The following is an 18,262-nucleotide window of genomic DNA, read 5'->3' as shown; positions in this document are numbered from 1 at the left end:
CTATTTCATATTCATCTAATGATTTTTGGTCCATAGCCATCACATTGTTTTTTTTGGAGTCTTCTTAGTTAATTCATCTTAAATAGCACAACTGATCCATTATAGTGAACAGAAATAACTTATTTTATTGTTACATTACCACTGCGATGAGATTGGCTTGTGATACAGTCTGCAAAAATCAATGTTTGTTTATGAAAAGAGCAGGTGATAATGTTAGTGTAGGAAATAAGCAGCATTTATTGTCTTTCTTTTAGCTCTACCAGAATCCCTGGAGGCTCCCTTTTGCCTGGAAGAACTATGTGGAAAGCCTGAAAGTCTCGAGGGCAGTGGCGTGGGAAGAGGAGAAGCAAAGAGGACCAAAGCAGATGGTGGTGAAGGTAAAAGAACAATTTCAAGAACTTGAATATACCTGTTCACTAGGGTCATCCTTGATCAGTGTAGTGGAAAAATAACTAAGTGTGGTTGAAACCTATTTTGTAGTTGAAAAGTAAGTTTTTGCAGACCTGTCTAAATACTTTTATGACTTGTCTAAATACTTTTATGACCTGAACTGTTTATGATCTGAACTTTTATGACCTGAAACCTTTATGACCTTTTTATTACTTATTTACTCTCCAAAGAACTGAATGTGTGTCTGCTTTATCTCCAAAGGAAACACATGTAAATCAGTTTTCTGTGTTTCGGTTCCTGTCTCAAACTGCGCCTACAGAGCTAGTCTGAACTGGCTCAGACAAACAGCCTTAGTTCTCCTATATAAGATCCTTGCATTTGACTGTTCTCTATCTTCACTCTGAGATCCCTGTGACTCTCTGTGTTGATCCTTTCTGCAGAAAGCCCCTATTAAAATACACAAAGACAAATTTGGTGTTCCAGCCTCTTGTATTTTCAGATTTCCATCACATCAGCTTCATAACATGCAAACATAAATTCAGTCTTTTAGGCAACTAGTAATGATATCATAGGAATGTGTTGCTACAGAGATGAATCAGCTTCTGATTGGCCTCTTGAACGTGAAATCTCAACTCTGCCTTCAGGGAATTGCTTCGAATTCTGACAAATTGTCACTCACACATTAACTGACTGGATTTCAGGGGTCACAGTTACCTCTTCTGAACCTGGAAAAAAAAAAAAGAAAAGTTAACTGAAGCTGCACCGGTTGATGGAGGCATTCAGCTGCACGGTGGTAATTCTAGTCTTTTTTGCACAAAGCCTTTTGGTAACGTAGTGGAATAATGAATAACCTACAGACACCCATATAAGTACTAAGTTTATTATCATTTCTGAAGTGAACAGTGAACTTGATGTTTGCAGAAGAGCACGTGGTGATTCCACGAGAGCAGTCCTCATTCCATGTGCAATAACAGGCTACGTTTTTCCTAAGTGGTTCCCAAGAGAAGCTCCGTTGGAAGGACTATAAATTTTCCACACACAGGGATACGTTGTTGTCGAGTTATTTTTCATCAGAGGTATTATATGACTTTTAGTTGCATACAGTTAGGGCGAGACAATGAAAAAGAATAAGTTATGGAAGTGGACACTCATTAATATTGTACCATACTATGAAAATGATAACTCAAAATATACCAGCATAGTGTTGAATTCTTCAGTGCATCCTTGTATTCTGCAGAAGACAGTTGTACCCCATAAAGCTTTAGTTCACAAATCCCTCTCCGAGTGTCTTTACGCAACCACAGTAAGCATCAGCATGATGTCATAGCAGCTGGCTTAGCACAATGTCTTTGAAATGACGGTGATATTTAGGTGTTTCTAAAAAGCACATGATGCGTTACCTATGATAGTGAGAGTGCAGAGCATATGATGTCTTGATAGTCCGGGGTTCTATAGTTTTCAAAGAGCACATAATGTCCTTGAAGCCCCTCTCATGATGAGGAACTCCCTCTCATCATGTCCCTTTGACTCAAGGTTAATTTCCTGCACACTGTCTGTTTCTTTTGTTAATTCTAATGTAGTTATTTTTTTCCTTCTCAGGTCCTTGATATCCCAAACCATATATTTCTGAGCTCCACCCCACCTAGTTACCAGAACGGTAAGAATAGGTCTTACATCAAATTATCCAGAGATGGTTGAGGAAGAAATATTGCTACTTCTTTCTTCTGTTATTTTGCACTACTAATTCATGTGGAGACAGAAGTTTCAGTTTTTCTTCGCAGTTGTAAATTTACCTTTGGTCATGTTTGCCACAAAGCTTACTCAGACAACATTAAAATAAACAAAAAACAGAATAGTGGTTATAAATAGTGACAATGTCTCAACATTGATTTGTTTCCCCCTACAGCGATGGAGAGACTCAAATTACATCACAATCTCTTAAAGAAGGAAGGTTAGTATTAAAAATCAGTTTTTTTTGTCTTAAATACGATAAAGGAAATGATATGTCTCATAATTTTCATCTTACATCTTGTCTGTTATGCCTGTGCAGTCCCACATTGTGAAACGTACGACAAACAAAACGGGAGGTTTCCTCTTCTCGGTGAGTACGACTGGAAAGAGAAAGTCTTGCCAGAGATCAGAAGTGCACTGTGGATGTTTTTGACATTACCTCACCTTGTTGTTCCAGGCAAACAGTTCCTGGTCAAGTTCGATCAGTGTGTCGTACGGCACCAATCTATGGAAATGAGATTTCCTTGTTTACTCTGTGAGAGGAGACTGTCTGGTTATGAGTTTTATGCTCATGTGTTCAGCTGGGAACACGTTAAACATTTTCTGGTGAGTAATTTTACCTTTTATCATATTATATTACATAAATGTTCCTTCAAAAGTGACCTTAGGTGACCTTAGCTCAGTACTTTTAGTAATTACTTGTGGTACCCAAAGGCAGGAAATTGACGCCAGGAGCTCCTTGTTCTGTCACATACTGTAAATTGGTGAGGTTGAAATCTATTTGTTCATCAACAGAAAACATTTATAATTCAAAAACATGGAGTTACTTAACAATTTTAGTCTTGTTTAGTATTGTTGCCATTAGTGATTAGTGATCTTATCACATGGTCTGAACGCACCAAAATGCATCCTGAATGCGATCACTCAGACCACATTCGGAGGTCACCTTCTTTTCGGTGTGTGAACTATAATGGAAATTGACTTAATAACTACTTACTTTACTTAATAACTACTTAGTTTATGCTTATAGCAGACATTTCCATCTAGGGTACAGCTCGACATAAACTTTATGAATATAGCATGTGCCCCCACTGTCTAGCATGTGACCCCATTGTCTAAACATGTGTTGCAGAAGTCGATCCTTTGCTGCACTCTGGTTGAACTCTGTTTGTCCTTTGTTCATAGAACTCAGCTGACTGACAAGCCCCCTTACGATATGTAACACTATTTCCTCTCCAACACAGAAAGGATGCAGCCTATAAGTCACGCCTATAGAGAGGCGCGACTTATAGGCTTCTCAGAACCTCGTTTATTGACCATTTTCCACCTCAGAACTCAGATGGGTCCTGGGCCACATATGAAGGACTAACTACTCAGTTGACGTTTCATCTCTTCCTATCTGTGCTTTTACTCTCCTAACCCACCCTCTGTGTTTCCAACTGTCAGGGGTAGTTTTATATTAATTAGCAGAGCATTTGACCTGCCTGTGTGTGTGTTTAGGACCGTTTCCACCCAGGCTCGCTGACTTCAAACACTGACACAGAGACCATACTGGACTTGGCAAAACAGGCAGAACGTATTCACCCCATATCTAAAGTACAGGTAATCTATTTTAGAAATTACATTTCTGTGCTCACTTCACGTGCACGTAAGATAACTTGTAGTATGCCACAACTGTAGCTGAATCTATGAAGTCTGACTGTTTGCGTGGACGTTAAAAACATTATGGACCATAACAGTAGCAAGCCATGATCTTGGCCGTCAGGAAACTCTGTACTTTCATACGTGATTATTATACAAAACTGTGTTTTGAAGTTAGTATACTACAGGTTATACTTATGACACCTTCCACACATGACAGATATGATATTGCTAATTCAAAGCATGCACAGTGTATATAAGCTTATTTTCATCTACATTTAAATTTGTTCCCCTCTCACTGTGCGCTCATACAGTATGTAATATTTTCGTCCTTCACAGGAAATAAAGTTGGATAAGCCCATCAGGGAGCCGTGCACCTACAGCACAGGTGTGTGTGTGTGTGTGTGTGTGTGTGTGTGTGTGTGTGTGTGTGTGTGTGTGTGTGTGTGTGTGTGTGTGTGTGTGTGTGTGTGTGTGTGTGTGTGTGTGTGTGTGTGTGCGTGTGCGTGCGTGCGTGTGCGTGTGTGTGTGTGTGATATGACCATGAATGTTGCACATTGTCATCTGTAACTGTGAACTAGTTTCTTGATTATTCTGTTTCTGTTCCAGTAATATCAATATTGGCATCTGCAAAAAGAAGAAATGGGGGAGGAAAGCTGGAACCCACCATAACACCTAAAAATAAGCTCTGTAAGCCCATTTAAACATATTTTGATGAAGAATGAGTTGTGTAGATGTTTTTTGTGCAGTGTGACCTTAACTACCATGGCTATAAAAACATTAGTTTTTAGCCGTTTTCAGACATGAACTTTTGGAAAAGGTATGAAAAATAGGCTTGTTTGTTGCCTATTGCCTTCCATATATGAAGAAATCAGTTGGAGATTGTCTCGGTCAAACTTTTTCACAACAACAGGAAAAATATTCACAGCGTTCAGGCGCCCGGGTAGATTCTGTGTCTTGTACGTGTATGTCACCTCTTTTTCAGTTTTGTTTCCATCGTGTGTTGGAAACCTCATCGACACGCCCACTCCCTTGCTCTGACTTTAACGAACGTTTTCCTGCAGTTTTCTTGCAGTTTCCTCCAAAGTAACTGATTTGGACATTTGCGTTTTTAAATTTCTGGAAAAAGTCCCAAATTTGGTGCATGTCTGAAAGCAGCTCTAGGGAACTTGGATACCTTGCCAAACAAAATCCACTACTACTAATGTCTTCACCTCATGCAGATAATTAAAATCATATTTTCATGTGATATATTCCTCAGTCCCCAGGGAAACTCTGAAAAAAGTAGATGAGGCCCATGTGAGAGACAACAGTCAGAATAAAAGTTGGATGATGGAGGGATCTGACAGGAAGACCAGTCAAAAATCTACAGACAACCCTGAAAACACTCCGAAAAACACTTCGGTGGAACCGGGTTCTGGTGAAAAAAAAGCAGAGGGAGCCCACAAAGAGACTCTTACACCAAGTGACACACAATCGGAGAAGAGCCCAGAAGTGTTTTCTCAAACGTGTCCAGATGAAGTAAAGACAGCAGGTGTGGAGACATGCCAGTGGATAAAGCAGGAGAAAACGGATGAGAAAATGGAGGAGGTAAAGAAAGCAGATGTGGAGACAAGCCAGTTGATAAAGCAGGAGAAAATGGATGAGATAATGGAGAAGGTAAAGGAGATAAAGAAGGAGATAACGGTGGAGTTGATAAAGGAAGAGAATATGGAAGTGTCTATATGGGAGATCACAGAACGCTCCCAGAACACAGACAATGGTGATAGAGCAGAGACTGGGGAAGAGTGCAAAGATGTCCAGACACCATTGACGACTTGCATGTACAAGACAAACGAAAGAAAGAGGCAAAACAGCACGTCTGAAAAATCACAAGAAAGCAAATGTTCTGCTGAGGATGTGGGCAGAGAAATGGAGCATAAAAGGCAGAAGCTCAATTCCAATGAAGACTCACCTTGTGAGGAATCCCAAACAATGTCAAGCACTGGACTAAAGCTGGAGACCACCATCATCCAGAGAGAAAGTGGAAAACTAAGTTACGAGACTACCAACGATAAAGGTATGTACATAATTACCTTTTTAAAGCTTTTTTTCTTTTGTGTTTTGTATGATAATGGCTTAGTCCAGTGGTTCTCAAACTTTTTCTGTCATGCCCCACTTTGGAGCTAGAATATTTTTCATGCCCCACCCGCTCCCCTGCCCCAACAAAATGATGACAAAATGGGCCAAGTTTAACAATGTGTATTTACATAACATACACATGAACATTAAATTCACATTACTTTCAGGAATTTCTGATGTGCAAATAAAAAACCTTTTTCAAACAACTTTTTGTGACATTTGCCACTTTTTTCAAAGAATAGTGCAATAACTTCAACTTAATTGAAGTACTTTTGGTGACATTTATCACTACATTCCTCCATCAGTCTGTACTTTTTCAAAAATAGAGAAAAAACATGCACAACACTGTACAGGGAGCCGCTGCAGAGCCGCGGGTGGCGACCCCTGGCTACGGCGAAAGAATGATTTGTTTACTGTTCCACCGATAAAGAGATGCGGACGTCAAAACATTAGTTCCGCCTCACATTCCCCCTCCCGGTCGCGCGCCCCACCTGTTATTGTTACGCCTCTGCGCCCCACCAGTGGGGCGCGCCACACAGTTTGAGAATCACTGGCTTAGTCTATGTTATCTATGGCTCTCTCACAGTGTCCTCCCATGAGAACCACCAACAAGCAGTTCAGCTGTGGCAGTACGTCAAGAAGAACAACCGAGAGCCCGTAGTGGGTGAGTGTTTCAAAGCAGCAGTTGATGGATCTCCGTGTTACTGATTCTTTCTTCGTCATGTATTGCTGACAACACCCTGCCTATCCAGCAACACATAAATATTGAATCAATATTTTGTTGGTGTAGCCTGCCCTCACTGCTAAAAACACTGTTTGTGTTAAGGCCAATTTATGCTTCTGTGTCGAAGCTACGCCGTAGGTACGCACGTCGATTATGTCGCCCCAGCCCTGATGTGAATAGGTATAAATATGTCGATTTGCGTAATTTGCATGCATCGAAGAAACGATTAGTTTCCCCCACCTCTACATTTTACTGAGCGCTAATCTTGTTTTCTATTTAAATCCTCTTTGTGAATGTAAATGTTTCTTGCCATGTTGAAGACTGACACAATATTAATGGTGAACAATATACTTTCTAGGCTTAAACGCACTTCTTGAATGCGTCTGTGATCAACATGACCCCATCTACCTCTGTAAGTGCTGCTCTCTGAAGCTCCCAGAGCCCGATATCATCAACCATGTTACTGGACTTGTCCATCAGAGGACGTATCTGTTGGTAAGTCGACATTAAAGGAGAGGTAAAATGGTTGTTGTGCCTTTCTAGCTACTCTGAATTATTTGTGCTTTTCTAAAATGAGGAAAATTCATTGTGGAAGACTGAAATCACACCTTGCTACTTATTTTCAAAGCCTTGTGAATAATGTAAAGTTTTCATGATAAGGTTAAAGCCACCTTCATAGCTTCTGGTCCATAAGATCTACTATGATCGATAAAAATGAAGAGTTGTCAATCTTGTATTAAATGCAAGATGGTCTATGTTGTTGTAGTGATGCATCTCCCTGTGTTTGTTTCTGGCATCAGGGAACACAGAAAATCCCACCTCCAACAAGGAAGCACCAGAGGAAGAAGATGAGACGTTTGGCTGCTTCGTTTGAACAAGATAAAGGATATGGAGAGGCTCAGGTCTGGATTCATCCTAAATTGTTAAACCTTTTTACTCTAGTAGATATCAAAGTAGCAGTTTTCAAACATAGGAAGAAAACAAAGAAAACCTCATTAGCTTTTGGAGCAAAGTGGGTAGATACAAAATTTTCTTTTCACTTTTGCATTTTTTTATATTTTTGTGAATTCTTTCAAGAAATAAAGGAGAAATCTTAATGAAAAAAATCAGTCATACTTAAACTGATATCTACGACTGCGTGCAATGATGCGGCTTGATGTTAAGTGGACTGTTGGGACTTAGCCGAGGTATTTGCTCTACTGCCATTCTATTTACTTACTGCAAAATGTCTGGACCTTCAGGTTATTGAACTGGATGAAGACGTTTTTGAGAGAATCTCAAAACAGAGCTTCTATTCAGGTAAGGTTGCACCTTTCCTTGATTTATGTGTAAACATGTGTTGTATATTTAAGCAGCAGTGATGTTGAAGATGATGATGAAGGAATCTCCATGGACACCGTTCTTGCTTGTATAATAAGGTTTATTACACAGAAGTTACAAGTCAGGACAGGTACCTAGGTATACCCGGAGACGTTCTCAGCCAATGCAGAAGTCTGTCTCGCCGGTGTCGGACAAGCATTCATATAGGGAAGTTGTTTACGCCCAAGACTTGAGATAAAATGACGTCACACATAGGGGCATCTAATTAAAGACATGCTTCGTACATAAAAATGGAAACCCCTCCATCGAACAGGTCAAAGAGCATTCTCCGAGGGAGAGAACTAACAAGTAACATCTAGAATAATACTTAGGAAATTTGAGAGTCCAGAAACGAGGGCCCCCTAGCTTTAAACCTGTCATTATGTTTTACACCCATGTCAAAACGATCTACGTTAGCTGAATATACCACACATGCATGCGTCTGTTTTTGCTTGAAGCTAAGTAGTTTTTTTTCTCTGTTATACTTTGTTAGCCATGCAGACTATAAAGGCACTTCTGGCTCAGCAGGACAAACAGCATGAACTCTCTTTAGCCCCAGCTTTGCCTGCTGCTCAACCTGAGCCGGCCTCAGTCACCGTTCATGCTAAACTTGAGTTTTACTCCGGGATGGACACCCTCCAGGTCAGTTTGGGAAAAAACATTTTCTTCTCCTTCAGTTTGTCATACCAAATAACTGCATTCTGAGCTGATCAAACAGGAAACTCCAGCTTTTTCTTAGTTCATGTGCAATTCTGTTTGAACTTTGCATGTCTACTCTGTGTTTGCATTCATGTTTTATATCAAACATGTAATTTCCCCTGATGGAGTTTAACAGATAAAATATGGTTGTTTCATTTTGCAGGTGATAGATATGGATATTGACTCAGAAAATTCTGAGACAAAACCTTCATCAGTAACTGCACCCATGTCTGTGATGACTGAAAGCACTCAAGATGCATCAAGTCCTCAACCCAAACGCGGGACAAACGCTGCCGGTTTGCATTGTGATCCCAGAAGGAATAACTCAGGAGATAAAATCGCCCCAAACACAATCATGGAACGATTGAAAGCATTAACCTCTTTAAAAGTAGGGGGGACACCTCATACTGCAACGACTTTAGATTCTACCCCTACTACCCCCACAAAATCCACGACAGCCATCACCAAATGTACCTCCATTTCTTCCAAGTGTACTCCAGACTACACTAAACCGATAGCAACTGTCCGCAAACCTACAGCAACTGCATCCAACTGTACCAGAGCCCCCACCACATTGGGAGAAACGACCTACAAATGTACAGCAGCCAAATCAGTTGCCACTGCAACCACCACTAAACCGACAACTACCACCGTCTGTCCTGCAACCTCCTCTAAGTATACAGCAGCCTCTTCCACACTGATGGGAAGCACGTCTACTTCTAACATGAGCATCTCCAGGATGGTCTCAACCACAAAATCCACAACATTGACGAAACCGATGGAAAGCACACCTGGCGCGGCAACCAAAACTACAGCGACTTCATGCAGACCTTTACCCGCTTCTCAAACCGGATCCACAGTGGTGCATAAAACCACTTGTGTACCTACGCATTCTGAAACAGCATCCAAATTTACAGTTACACCTCAAACTACAGTGACAAATGCAGCCGTGGCTACAGTGACTCAAACATCACGTCAATTTGAAAATATCAAAGCCTCCGCCAAGACTGTACATGCGATGAATTCAATGTTGTCAAATGTTGATGCTGCACCACATATTCACAAGAGCAATCCACCTGCCACTCCCACTGACACGTCTGTCAGGTTTGAATACAAGAGTCCCCCCACAGAGCCGTCACAGGCCTTCACAAACAAGGGAAACAAAAACCCTCCCAGACTTGGTGAGTGTTATCATTCTTTTTGTACATCAATTCCTTTCCTGTCAACTCATTTTGATTGTTGTGAGTTCTGTATATTTGTCGTACAGGCTTAGACGAGGTGATTACAGTGACTTCTGGAAACAAGAAGCAAATCTACTGTCAGCTGTGTTCAGTCAGGCTGAATGAATCCAGTCACCTCACCAGCAGGAGCCACGTGTATCAATGTGTGGTACGTGCCTGATAAGTGCTGTTGTATTAAATGTAAAACCTAGTTCACACTACAGGATTTTAAGCCTGATTTTCCAGTCTCGGGTGAGTTTTGGAAGTCGCAGACTAAAAGCCCCAGATCGGAGCCAAATCGGTGCTCGATCTGCAGTCTCCAATCGCTGTGTAACCTCTTCAAAGACTTGAGAGGTTTACAGACGTGTTGCATTAGATTTCCAACCTTCTGGAATTCTAGACAGGGGGATGGTGGTGAAGGTACATGTCGTGGTGAGGTGCCCCTGACTGCACATCTCTGTTATTGGGGAAGTCAATCAATAACCATGCGTGTGAGGGACAGAGTAACACAAACTCAGTGCAGCTTACATTAACTTCATTGGACTCGGGTCGTGTTCAGACAGAAAAAAACCTCTGGAGAATGTCTGAAGCCTCTGACTATTTGCCATTTGTGTTCTCACATACACCCCCAACTCCGGGTAATCCCCTGACATTCTCCGGAGTTCATTGCTGGTCTGAAGGCAGCCGTAGTGTGAACTGCACAGCGATCCCACGACTTTGAAAGTCTTGTAGTGTGAACTTGGTTTGAGAATCTCGTAAGGCAGGGCAGTATACCTGATTTCAACTGTGTGCTTTGAATTACCTAGAAAAAGAAGTACAGCGGGTTCCTTTCCGATATGTTGGAGTCGCCAAATAACTGGGCCATGGTTGTTGCAAACTTGGCTGAGCTGGAGAGGAAATGTGGAAACCGGAGGGGCCAGGTGACCTGCACAATTCTCATCATACAGTCAATATGATTCAAAATATACAGTTATTGTGTTTGTTAATCTTTGTACATACTGTATCACATCAAAGTAGGTTAAGACCACATAAAATATGCCACGAATAAATATTCTTATAAAAACAAAGGAACTTTTAAACACAATGTACTGGTCAAATCATTAAGTGCCAGTGTTGACATTTTTAAGATGTAGTATATTGTAATAATTATTGTACATTAGTACGAGGTATTAACTTTTGTTAAAACTGCTAAGAGATGATAAAGTATCCAGATAATATGGAGAAAGACCTTTCGAATGATGAAACAGATAAACATGCATCAAATTGTCCATCTGTAAATGGCACAGACATGTACATTATTTATGGTAGCTTGGTTTAACTTTTAGTTAACACGAGTGGGGGATTTTGTCATTGTTTCTGTTAGACAATTGAAGTGACGGATGATGTCTATAATGAGCTGCGTGATCGCCTGGATGCCAAAACAGGTAAAGATATTCTCTATACTCTACTGAGGAGGCATTTCAGGGTCATCTGAAGACATGAATATAAGAAGACAATATACATATACGAAATAACACGCCGGAGGAAAAACTGAAAAACATACGTCTTCTTTGATAAAATTTGGTAAAATAGAAAAAGTTTGTGATGGAAATCTGGAAATACAAGAGGCTGGAACACCAAATTTATCCACGTGTATTTTAATAGAGGCTTTCTGCAGAAAGGATCAACACAGAGAGTCACAGGGATCTCAGAGTGAAGATGGAGAACAGTCAAATGCAAGGATCTTATATAGGAGAACTAAGGCTGTTTGTCTGAGCCAGTTCAGACTGGTTCTGTGGGCGCAGTTTGAGACAGGAATTAAAACACAGGAATAAATGATCTGCATACGTTTCCATTAGGTTCTTGGACAGTCAATAAGTAATAGAAAGGTAATACAGGTTTCAGGTCATAAACAGTTCAGGTCATAAAAGTCTTGGACAGGTCTGCAAAAAGTTACTCTACAACTACAAAATAGGTTTCAACCACACTTAGTTATTTTAAACTATACTTAGTTGTTTTTCCACTACAAGTTCAACTTTGCAGGAGAATTATCGACAGTGAAGAATTGTATTTATTTTCATGGAAGTGAACAGTTTTATTGATAAGGTTATTGTTGGTTACTGTTTTGGTCTTAATCCTCTGTCTCTTTCTTCTCAGCTATAGAAAGACTGAATATGATGCTGAATCAGGCCCCGCCCCCCTTCACTGATGATGCTCCAGAATCATTGAGACCAAAACTTGCCTTCCCCAGTTCATGTGAGGCTTCAAGCTTAGATGATGGTAAATTCAAGTTTCATTTCTGAGCATCATGCAAACGCATTTGAACTTATGATTTAATACGTAAATTGCTGAGATGATGTCGTGGTCTTTGGACATATCGTCACCATAGTTAGGACTTTAATCTTGATCTTAAATTGTGATGACTTGAGAAACGCATGTATTTTTATTCTTTTTATGTTAATAATAGACCTGTGAATGAAACTCACAGATCTGGAATTACACTGGGCCAAATGTTTTCTTTTCTTTTCAGTGATTGACACACCTCAGGATGAAAAACCAGAGCTTCTTACCAACAACCAGCCGCAGCAGGAGAACACCTGTACACTCGTCCAAGTCCAAGAGAAACCCGGTCGTGCAGATCCTTGTGCCGCTTACTCAGAATCTGCATGCACCTGTGCCCAAACCCCTCATACACACCAAGGGACTCTTGAGAACAGACGGCAGCAGGAGAGAAGTGACCCAGAGATGCGGGACACAGGGAAGACGTCACCTGTAATGTCCCCCAGCCCAGACCAGTTCTCCTCAGCTCCGGTGAACACGGAGCAGCAGGACCAATCAAGACCCAGCCTCAAAGCAGAACATGTACCGACACCAGAGCACGAGCAGCACAGTGCATCAGGGGTGCTCCCAAGCGTTTCAGTCGGTAGGTATTATGCATTTACACCATGTGGATCTGTTGGCTTTAGTCATTTCATGTACTGACATGTGATTTTTGTTTTGGTGTCGCAGCAGAAAGAAATCAGGGCCGCAGTTATTCATCCACAAATGTTAGCGCAATTGAGAAGGACACTGAACCAATCATAGGTGGGTGTGACAATCCTTTTGAACTCCCCTCATTTCATGTCATTTCACAAAAGCATACATTATAATTAAAGAAGACTTGTCCTCCTCAGGTCTGGACAATGTGTGGGAGTGTCGAGGGATATTTGGGAATTTATTCTTCTTGTGCGAGAGCTGCGAGGAGACGCTCTCCATCCATCACATCTTTCAACACCTGATCAATACGGATCACGTGGTCAAATACATGGTGAGTGGTGTCTCAGTAATGAATTAAAAAATGTATTTTACATTTGCTCCCACATTTTTAATGATTCAATATGCATGTCTTTCAGTTGAGGTCTTATCCGCATTTTATGCTGCAATTCTGGCCGTTGAAGGATCTGGCTCAAGAAATAAAATTCAAAATTCTGAAGGACGTCGTGACGGAACTCTCAAAAAGAGACTTTTTTTACAAGGTAACTGCACGGGTATTGTATCAGGTCAATATGTTACGCACTTGTCAGCAAAACATATTTTCAAATAGATCAGTCATCAATCAAATTTTCCCAAATCCCAATTTGTCTCATAGGTGTGACATCCTCTGCCCTTAAAGTGAGGAAAAACAACAAATGCTTTTAACAGGGAAAACATATGCCCAAACAAAATAACAATATAACATTCATGAGAAAAGAGAGTGATAAATGGAGATGTGTATTAATGTTTTGTGTTGTATTAAGTATTTATACAAAAGAAAATGCCTGACAGATGAAGGGAGCAGCAATGTAAAGGACAAACTGTACTGTAAAGTACTTTGAGTGATCATCAAGAGAAGAAAAGCGCTATATTGATATAAATAATTTACCATTACCATTTAATGATAGAAGTATTGCCAGTAATGGTTTTATATGTCAGTAGGCATATTAGATATCTAAGCAATCTAGTTGTAATCATAATCCACAACCACAGCCATGATCCTACATCTGCAATGATAAAGCACAAGGACTCCAGGGAAGAAGTCAAGTCAGAAAAAGACATTAATGTGAGGAGGAGGAAGAGGAGGAAGGAGAAGCTCCATGTGTCCCTGACAACCTAGGCCTCTAGCGGCATAACGAAGAGCAGGACCAAGACAGACCTGAACCAGCTCTAACTATAAGCTTTATCAAAAGGGATTTGTGGGAATTTTATAAACACAGATGTAAGTTGTCTATTTTACTGATTCCACAATGAATAAAATAATTTAATGCACAAAGTGGAAATAAATATTCTCTCCTCTGATTGTTTTCTCTCACAAAGCGTGTGCTGCTGGGACCCGAGCTGTTTGAACATGTGCGGACGGCTCCATTCAGTGAAGGTAGCAGTAGGTTACATTCACGACTGTGTCACACCTGCTGGTGTAAGTGACTAAACAGTAACTAGTGTCAACTGTGTTTTTTGTAGCTTTTCACATGGTGACAAGAGTCAAGACAGAAGAGGAAAGCGGCGTTTTGTCTCTACCAGTCAGTACTCCACAGCAAAGTGGTGAGTCCCAACAGTGTGTGTGTGTGTGTGTGTGTGTGTGTGTGTGTGTGTGTTTGCGCACAATACACGCACATTTATCAAGGACACAAAATCATTTACCTTCTCTAATCTGTACTAAATTTAAGTTTTTTTCCTTTTTTGTTTGTCTCTCAAAGACAAATGCCTTCCAACCAGAAAACGTCCAGCTGATCCATCTATTGAAGCGCTGGTCACAGATGACCCCCAACTCGATGATCCTTTGCCAGCCAAACACACACGCAGCTCATTGGCACCGCACCGTCAGCCTAGCTCTGAACCAGCTCTCGAGTACACTGTTAACCCTGCTGCAACCTTCACCCCCGTATCTGGAGAGGAGAAAGAAACGGGACCTGGATGTGACAAAGAGAGGACAGTGAAATGGTCAATGCTTGATGACCTTATAAAGCTGGTGCTGCAGAAGAAATCTGAGAAGAAACTGTCCCCTTGTAGGTCAGCTCCAGGTCATGCCGACGCCACAACCTCCACTTCTGAAAGGGGTGTGGAAGGAAAATGGGCTTCAAGGTTTGAGCAGGCTGAAGTGAAAATGGAGGAAAAGGCATCACAATGGAATTCACAGTGTTCTTGGCTTGAAGCTTCATTAAAAGATATTCCGCGCTCCATTGAATCTTTGGAGGGGATGCTTTCAACAGCACCTTGCGTGGATTTAAAGTCCGAGCACCAACACGTCATTCCAAAAGTTCCGTGTGTCAACAGCTTATCTCCAAGGGGGCATTCACCAAAAGGCAACCTTTTGTCCTCAGCAACCGTCGGCACCACGCTACCCTCTGTCAGCACTGCCCCCCCCGATGAGCTACAGCACCAAAGCCCCGATGCTCAGAATATGTCTGTAAATGTGAGCAAACGCCAGCCTCATCTCACCTGTGTGGCTGCCAACTTTAACACGGGTCAGGTATCACAGCTACAAAGTCACACTACGACCGACACCACTAGTGTTTGTCAGCTGCCCATTAAACCCATCATAACTGCCAGGTCTGACCACACTCACCAGCAACCTATCGGTGGCTATAAAAAACATGACCACACTGAGGTGAAGAGAGAAATTCAGGACGCTCACAGTTTGTCCACAGATCAAACTGCAAACCCCAGTATCACCCCGGCAGCTCCAGGGGGATACGGACATCCTGTTTCTGTGAATTTCGCTGGTTGCACAACCCCAGAGAACCCGTCTGTTTATCCTCAGGGTTTATACCAACATGAAGGGCTCTACCCAGGTCAGATTAATCCAGAGCAGGAATCAGTTCAGATGCGTTTTCAAACATTTGGATACGTTTTCACAGCGCCACCAATCCCAGGACGGCTGAGCCTGGATATGCAGCAGCAGTGGCAGTGGCAGCGCTCCTCATTGACTAGTGCCACCCGGTCTGCTGGCTTTGGCAACGTGACAAATGATGCTGTGAACTTAGGAGCGGTTCCTTTCACTATTCCAGCCAACCATTCACAAAGGCTAACTGACCTGACCGCATGCAGCACCAGCGGAGTTGTTCCGGGGCAGAGCATCAGCGACATAATGCCACGGCACTTTTACCAGGTTTACAACAGACCTCCAGCTTTTCAATCTCCTCCCTCCAGCCAACAGTGACAACATCTCCCAGGCTTCTGCAAACTCTTTCTTTGCTTCTGCCTTTTTTTTTGTTTGTTGCTGCAGCTCCCTCTATGGTCAATACAGCTTCTCTTACATCCCATCATACAACTTGTTAAAGCATTGTTGTTACCAGGATCTTACAAGTGATTTCTGCTGTGCAGCCGTTAAATATTCTTTCAGTTTAGGAGTGTAAGACCATGGGGAAGTGGTCTGAGGACAGATGACGGCTCAGGATCTTCATGAATAGTGTCTGTTCGCTTGTGACTATAAAGGTACTTAACATAATATTATCACAGGCTTGCAGGCATTTCTTTTTGTTTTTTGTAGCAACATTTTTCTGTTGGACATTTTCCCGCTTTGTTTACAACAGTAAATTATTAAGTTACGGCCATTTTAATTTTGCACCCATTGAAGAGAAAACCTAGATTTGTTGTTATATTCTTATTTAAGTATTAACAGATGGAAATCAGTGCCTTTGCTTTTGTATGTTCTGTATGTTCACAAGTGCACGGTGCTGTATATTTCTAAGGTTCTGCTTTGTGAACATTTGTGAAGAACAACCTACGACACTGGCATTTTAATAGATACGAATTTTAAGTGTTTTTTCTGTTGTAGCAGTGAGTTCAGGATACTGTGAATGTTTGAAACTGAATTTATATCTTATTTTGAATATGAAGGATCATTTTATAAACTCTGAAAAAGGATTTAACTGCTGATGATGGTTCCAGTATTAACAGTTTTAATGTTACATTTTCAGCTGTTGTCACCTGATTTCGGGCATAGTTTTATATTCACATTTTGTTCATCTGAATAAAATTGTTGTGAAAACTGTTGATTTATTAAAAGATTTTTCATAATAACTGTTTCCTTCTTCCTAAAATAGCTGTGTGAAGTTTATGGATAGTGCGGTGCAGTGTGGTTAGTTTTGTATCTCTATATCTGCTTAAAAGGCATCGTCCGGGAGAGAATATAATAGAGTCTCAGTCTGCAGTCAGTGTTTTTGGAAGGACTGTAAAGACCACACAACTCACTTGTCCCCTGTGAGCCTCTACCACGACTTCTGCCTCTTCCGGGTTGGCCTCGGACAGGTCGTCGGGTCATGTCTGCACATGCGTTGGGCATGGACAGTTGTGCGTATAGTGGAAATTTATCTCGAGATGTGAAATAAAGCGTTTCTCAGACCGGAGTTGTCTTTGAGTTTTTAATTGTAAACTCTGCAGAGGGTTACACAGTCAGAATCAACACTCAGAGTGGAACCTTGAATAGTTAGAAGGTTTTTATACATTGTGGTAAACAGGAAACATAACAGAAAGCAGACAGGAAACGTCTGCCGTCTGGCGCTGCTACAGAAGGAGGAATCAACCCCAGCACCCTGTTGCACAGATCAGGGTCAACAGGAGGTGATATTAGCAAGTAAGGGCATGAACTCTGAGGTTGCATCCGCTAAGTGCACAATAACAGTAGTAAGACATTGATCAGTGCAATTTTCTATTACATGCGTCTTCCAGCTTTTTCTGCCTGCGCTGTTTCCTTTGCTCATCTCTGCTGAGCAACTCATCCTCAGCGAGTGGGCAGGTTTTCCAAGTTACACAGGATCTCTTCACCATCTGTGCCAATTCTGCTCAGGTGATGTTCTTTCAGATGGACTTCAGAAGGCTCCACAGGCCGTCTGCCCATTGGGTCAGGTTTGATGAGGCCACTGTGACGAAAGCTGTCGTCAGGTCTGCCAGAAACGAACTGCCTGACTCCTCTGGCTCCTGTGTCATGTTGGTGATAGTTGAGAAGTTCAGTCTCAGAGGGAATTTGTCCCTCACTATGTCAACAAGGGCCTCAACAGCATTTCTGAAGTCTGTGTTATCTCTGTGTTCCAAGTCTGGGTTTTACAGTCGATCGGTCTTTCAGGGGTAAACACGCTCTGAATTTAGATATTTGGCCAAATAGAAACACTGTAACTTTGTTTGTGTTCAATAGACTCTGTGTAAGTTTGCTTCTCGACCAGTATTAAATGCCTTGAAACTCGGTTGAGCGTTGATTCAATCATTCAGGACTGTAAAAACCACACAAAATAACTTTGTTGTGTTCACTTGTCCCCTGTGGTCTTAAAGTAAGAATCTTTGAGGGCGTGTGAACACCTGAATCCACAGACAGCGGGCCTAGTGAGAGATTTGTGGACAGTGCCTGAAAGTCGTTCAAAAGTAACGGTGGGAGGAGAGGAAGGGA

General features: G+C 41.6%; 1 protein-coding gene across 4 annotated transcripts in view; it reads left to right on the top strand.

The window, feature by feature from the left end:
• The window catches only part of LOC118125134, a 31,445-nt gene extending 14,546 nt beyond the window's left edge, over positions 1–16,899 (top strand). For 3 of the 4 annotated variants that reach the window (XM_047344255.1, XM_047344254.1, XM_047344252.1), the window contains 26 exons: positions 255–377; positions 1,990–2,047; positions 2,297–2,341; positions 2,441–2,491; positions 2,579–2,727; positions 3,622–3,723; positions 4,102–4,150; positions 4,372–4,452; positions 5,024–5,821; positions 6,470–6,547; positions 6,966–7,102; positions 7,408–7,509; positions 7,849–7,906; positions 8,460–8,608; positions 8,829–9,846; positions 9,933–10,054; positions 10,692–10,805; positions 11,249–11,309; positions 12,022–12,144; positions 12,395–12,787; positions 12,874–12,948; positions 13,038–13,171; positions 13,257–13,379; positions 14,197–14,254; positions 14,341–14,421; positions 14,577–16,899. In XM_047344255.1, coding sequence (XP_047200211.1) covers positions 255–377; positions 1,990–2,047; positions 2,297–2,341; positions 2,441–2,491; positions 2,579–2,727; positions 3,622–3,723; positions 4,102–4,150; positions 4,372–4,452; positions 5,024–5,821; positions 6,470–6,547; positions 6,966–7,102; positions 7,408–7,509; positions 7,849–7,906; positions 8,460–8,608; positions 8,829–9,846; positions 9,933–10,054; positions 10,692–10,805; positions 11,249–11,309; positions 12,022–12,144; positions 12,395–12,787; positions 12,874–12,948; positions 13,038–13,171; positions 13,257–13,379; positions 14,197–14,254; positions 14,341–14,421; positions 14,577–16,039 — 5,745 coding nt within the window. In that variant the 3' untranslated portion in view covers positions 16,040–16,899. The remainder of the gene's footprint in view (positions 1–254; positions 378–1,989; positions 2,048–2,296; positions 2,342–2,440; positions 2,492–2,578; positions 2,728–3,621; positions 3,724–4,101; positions 4,151–4,371; positions 4,453–5,023; positions 5,822–6,469; positions 6,548–6,965; positions 7,103–7,407; positions 7,510–7,848; positions 7,907–8,459; positions 8,609–8,828; positions 9,847–9,932; positions 10,055–10,691; positions 10,806–11,248; positions 11,310–12,021; positions 12,145–12,394; positions 12,788–12,873; positions 12,949–13,037; positions 13,172–13,256; positions 13,380–14,196; positions 14,255–14,340; positions 14,422–14,576) is intronic. The other variant, XM_047344253.1, reaches the window with a different exon arrangement.
• The last annotated feature ends 1,363 nt before the right edge of the window (positions 16,900–18,262 follow it).

The sequence above is a fragment of the Hippoglossus stenolepis genome, chromosome 17, assembly GCF_022539355.2.
Source record: "Hippoglossus stenolepis isolate QCI-W04-F060 chromosome 17, HSTE1.2, whole genome shotgun sequence".
Taxonomy (NCBI): Eukaryota; Metazoa; Chordata; class Actinopteri; order Pleuronectiformes; family Pleuronectidae; genus Hippoglossus; species Hippoglossus stenolepis.
Note: the sequence above shows the minus strand (reverse complement) of the source record. Positions and strands in the feature narration are given on the sequence as shown.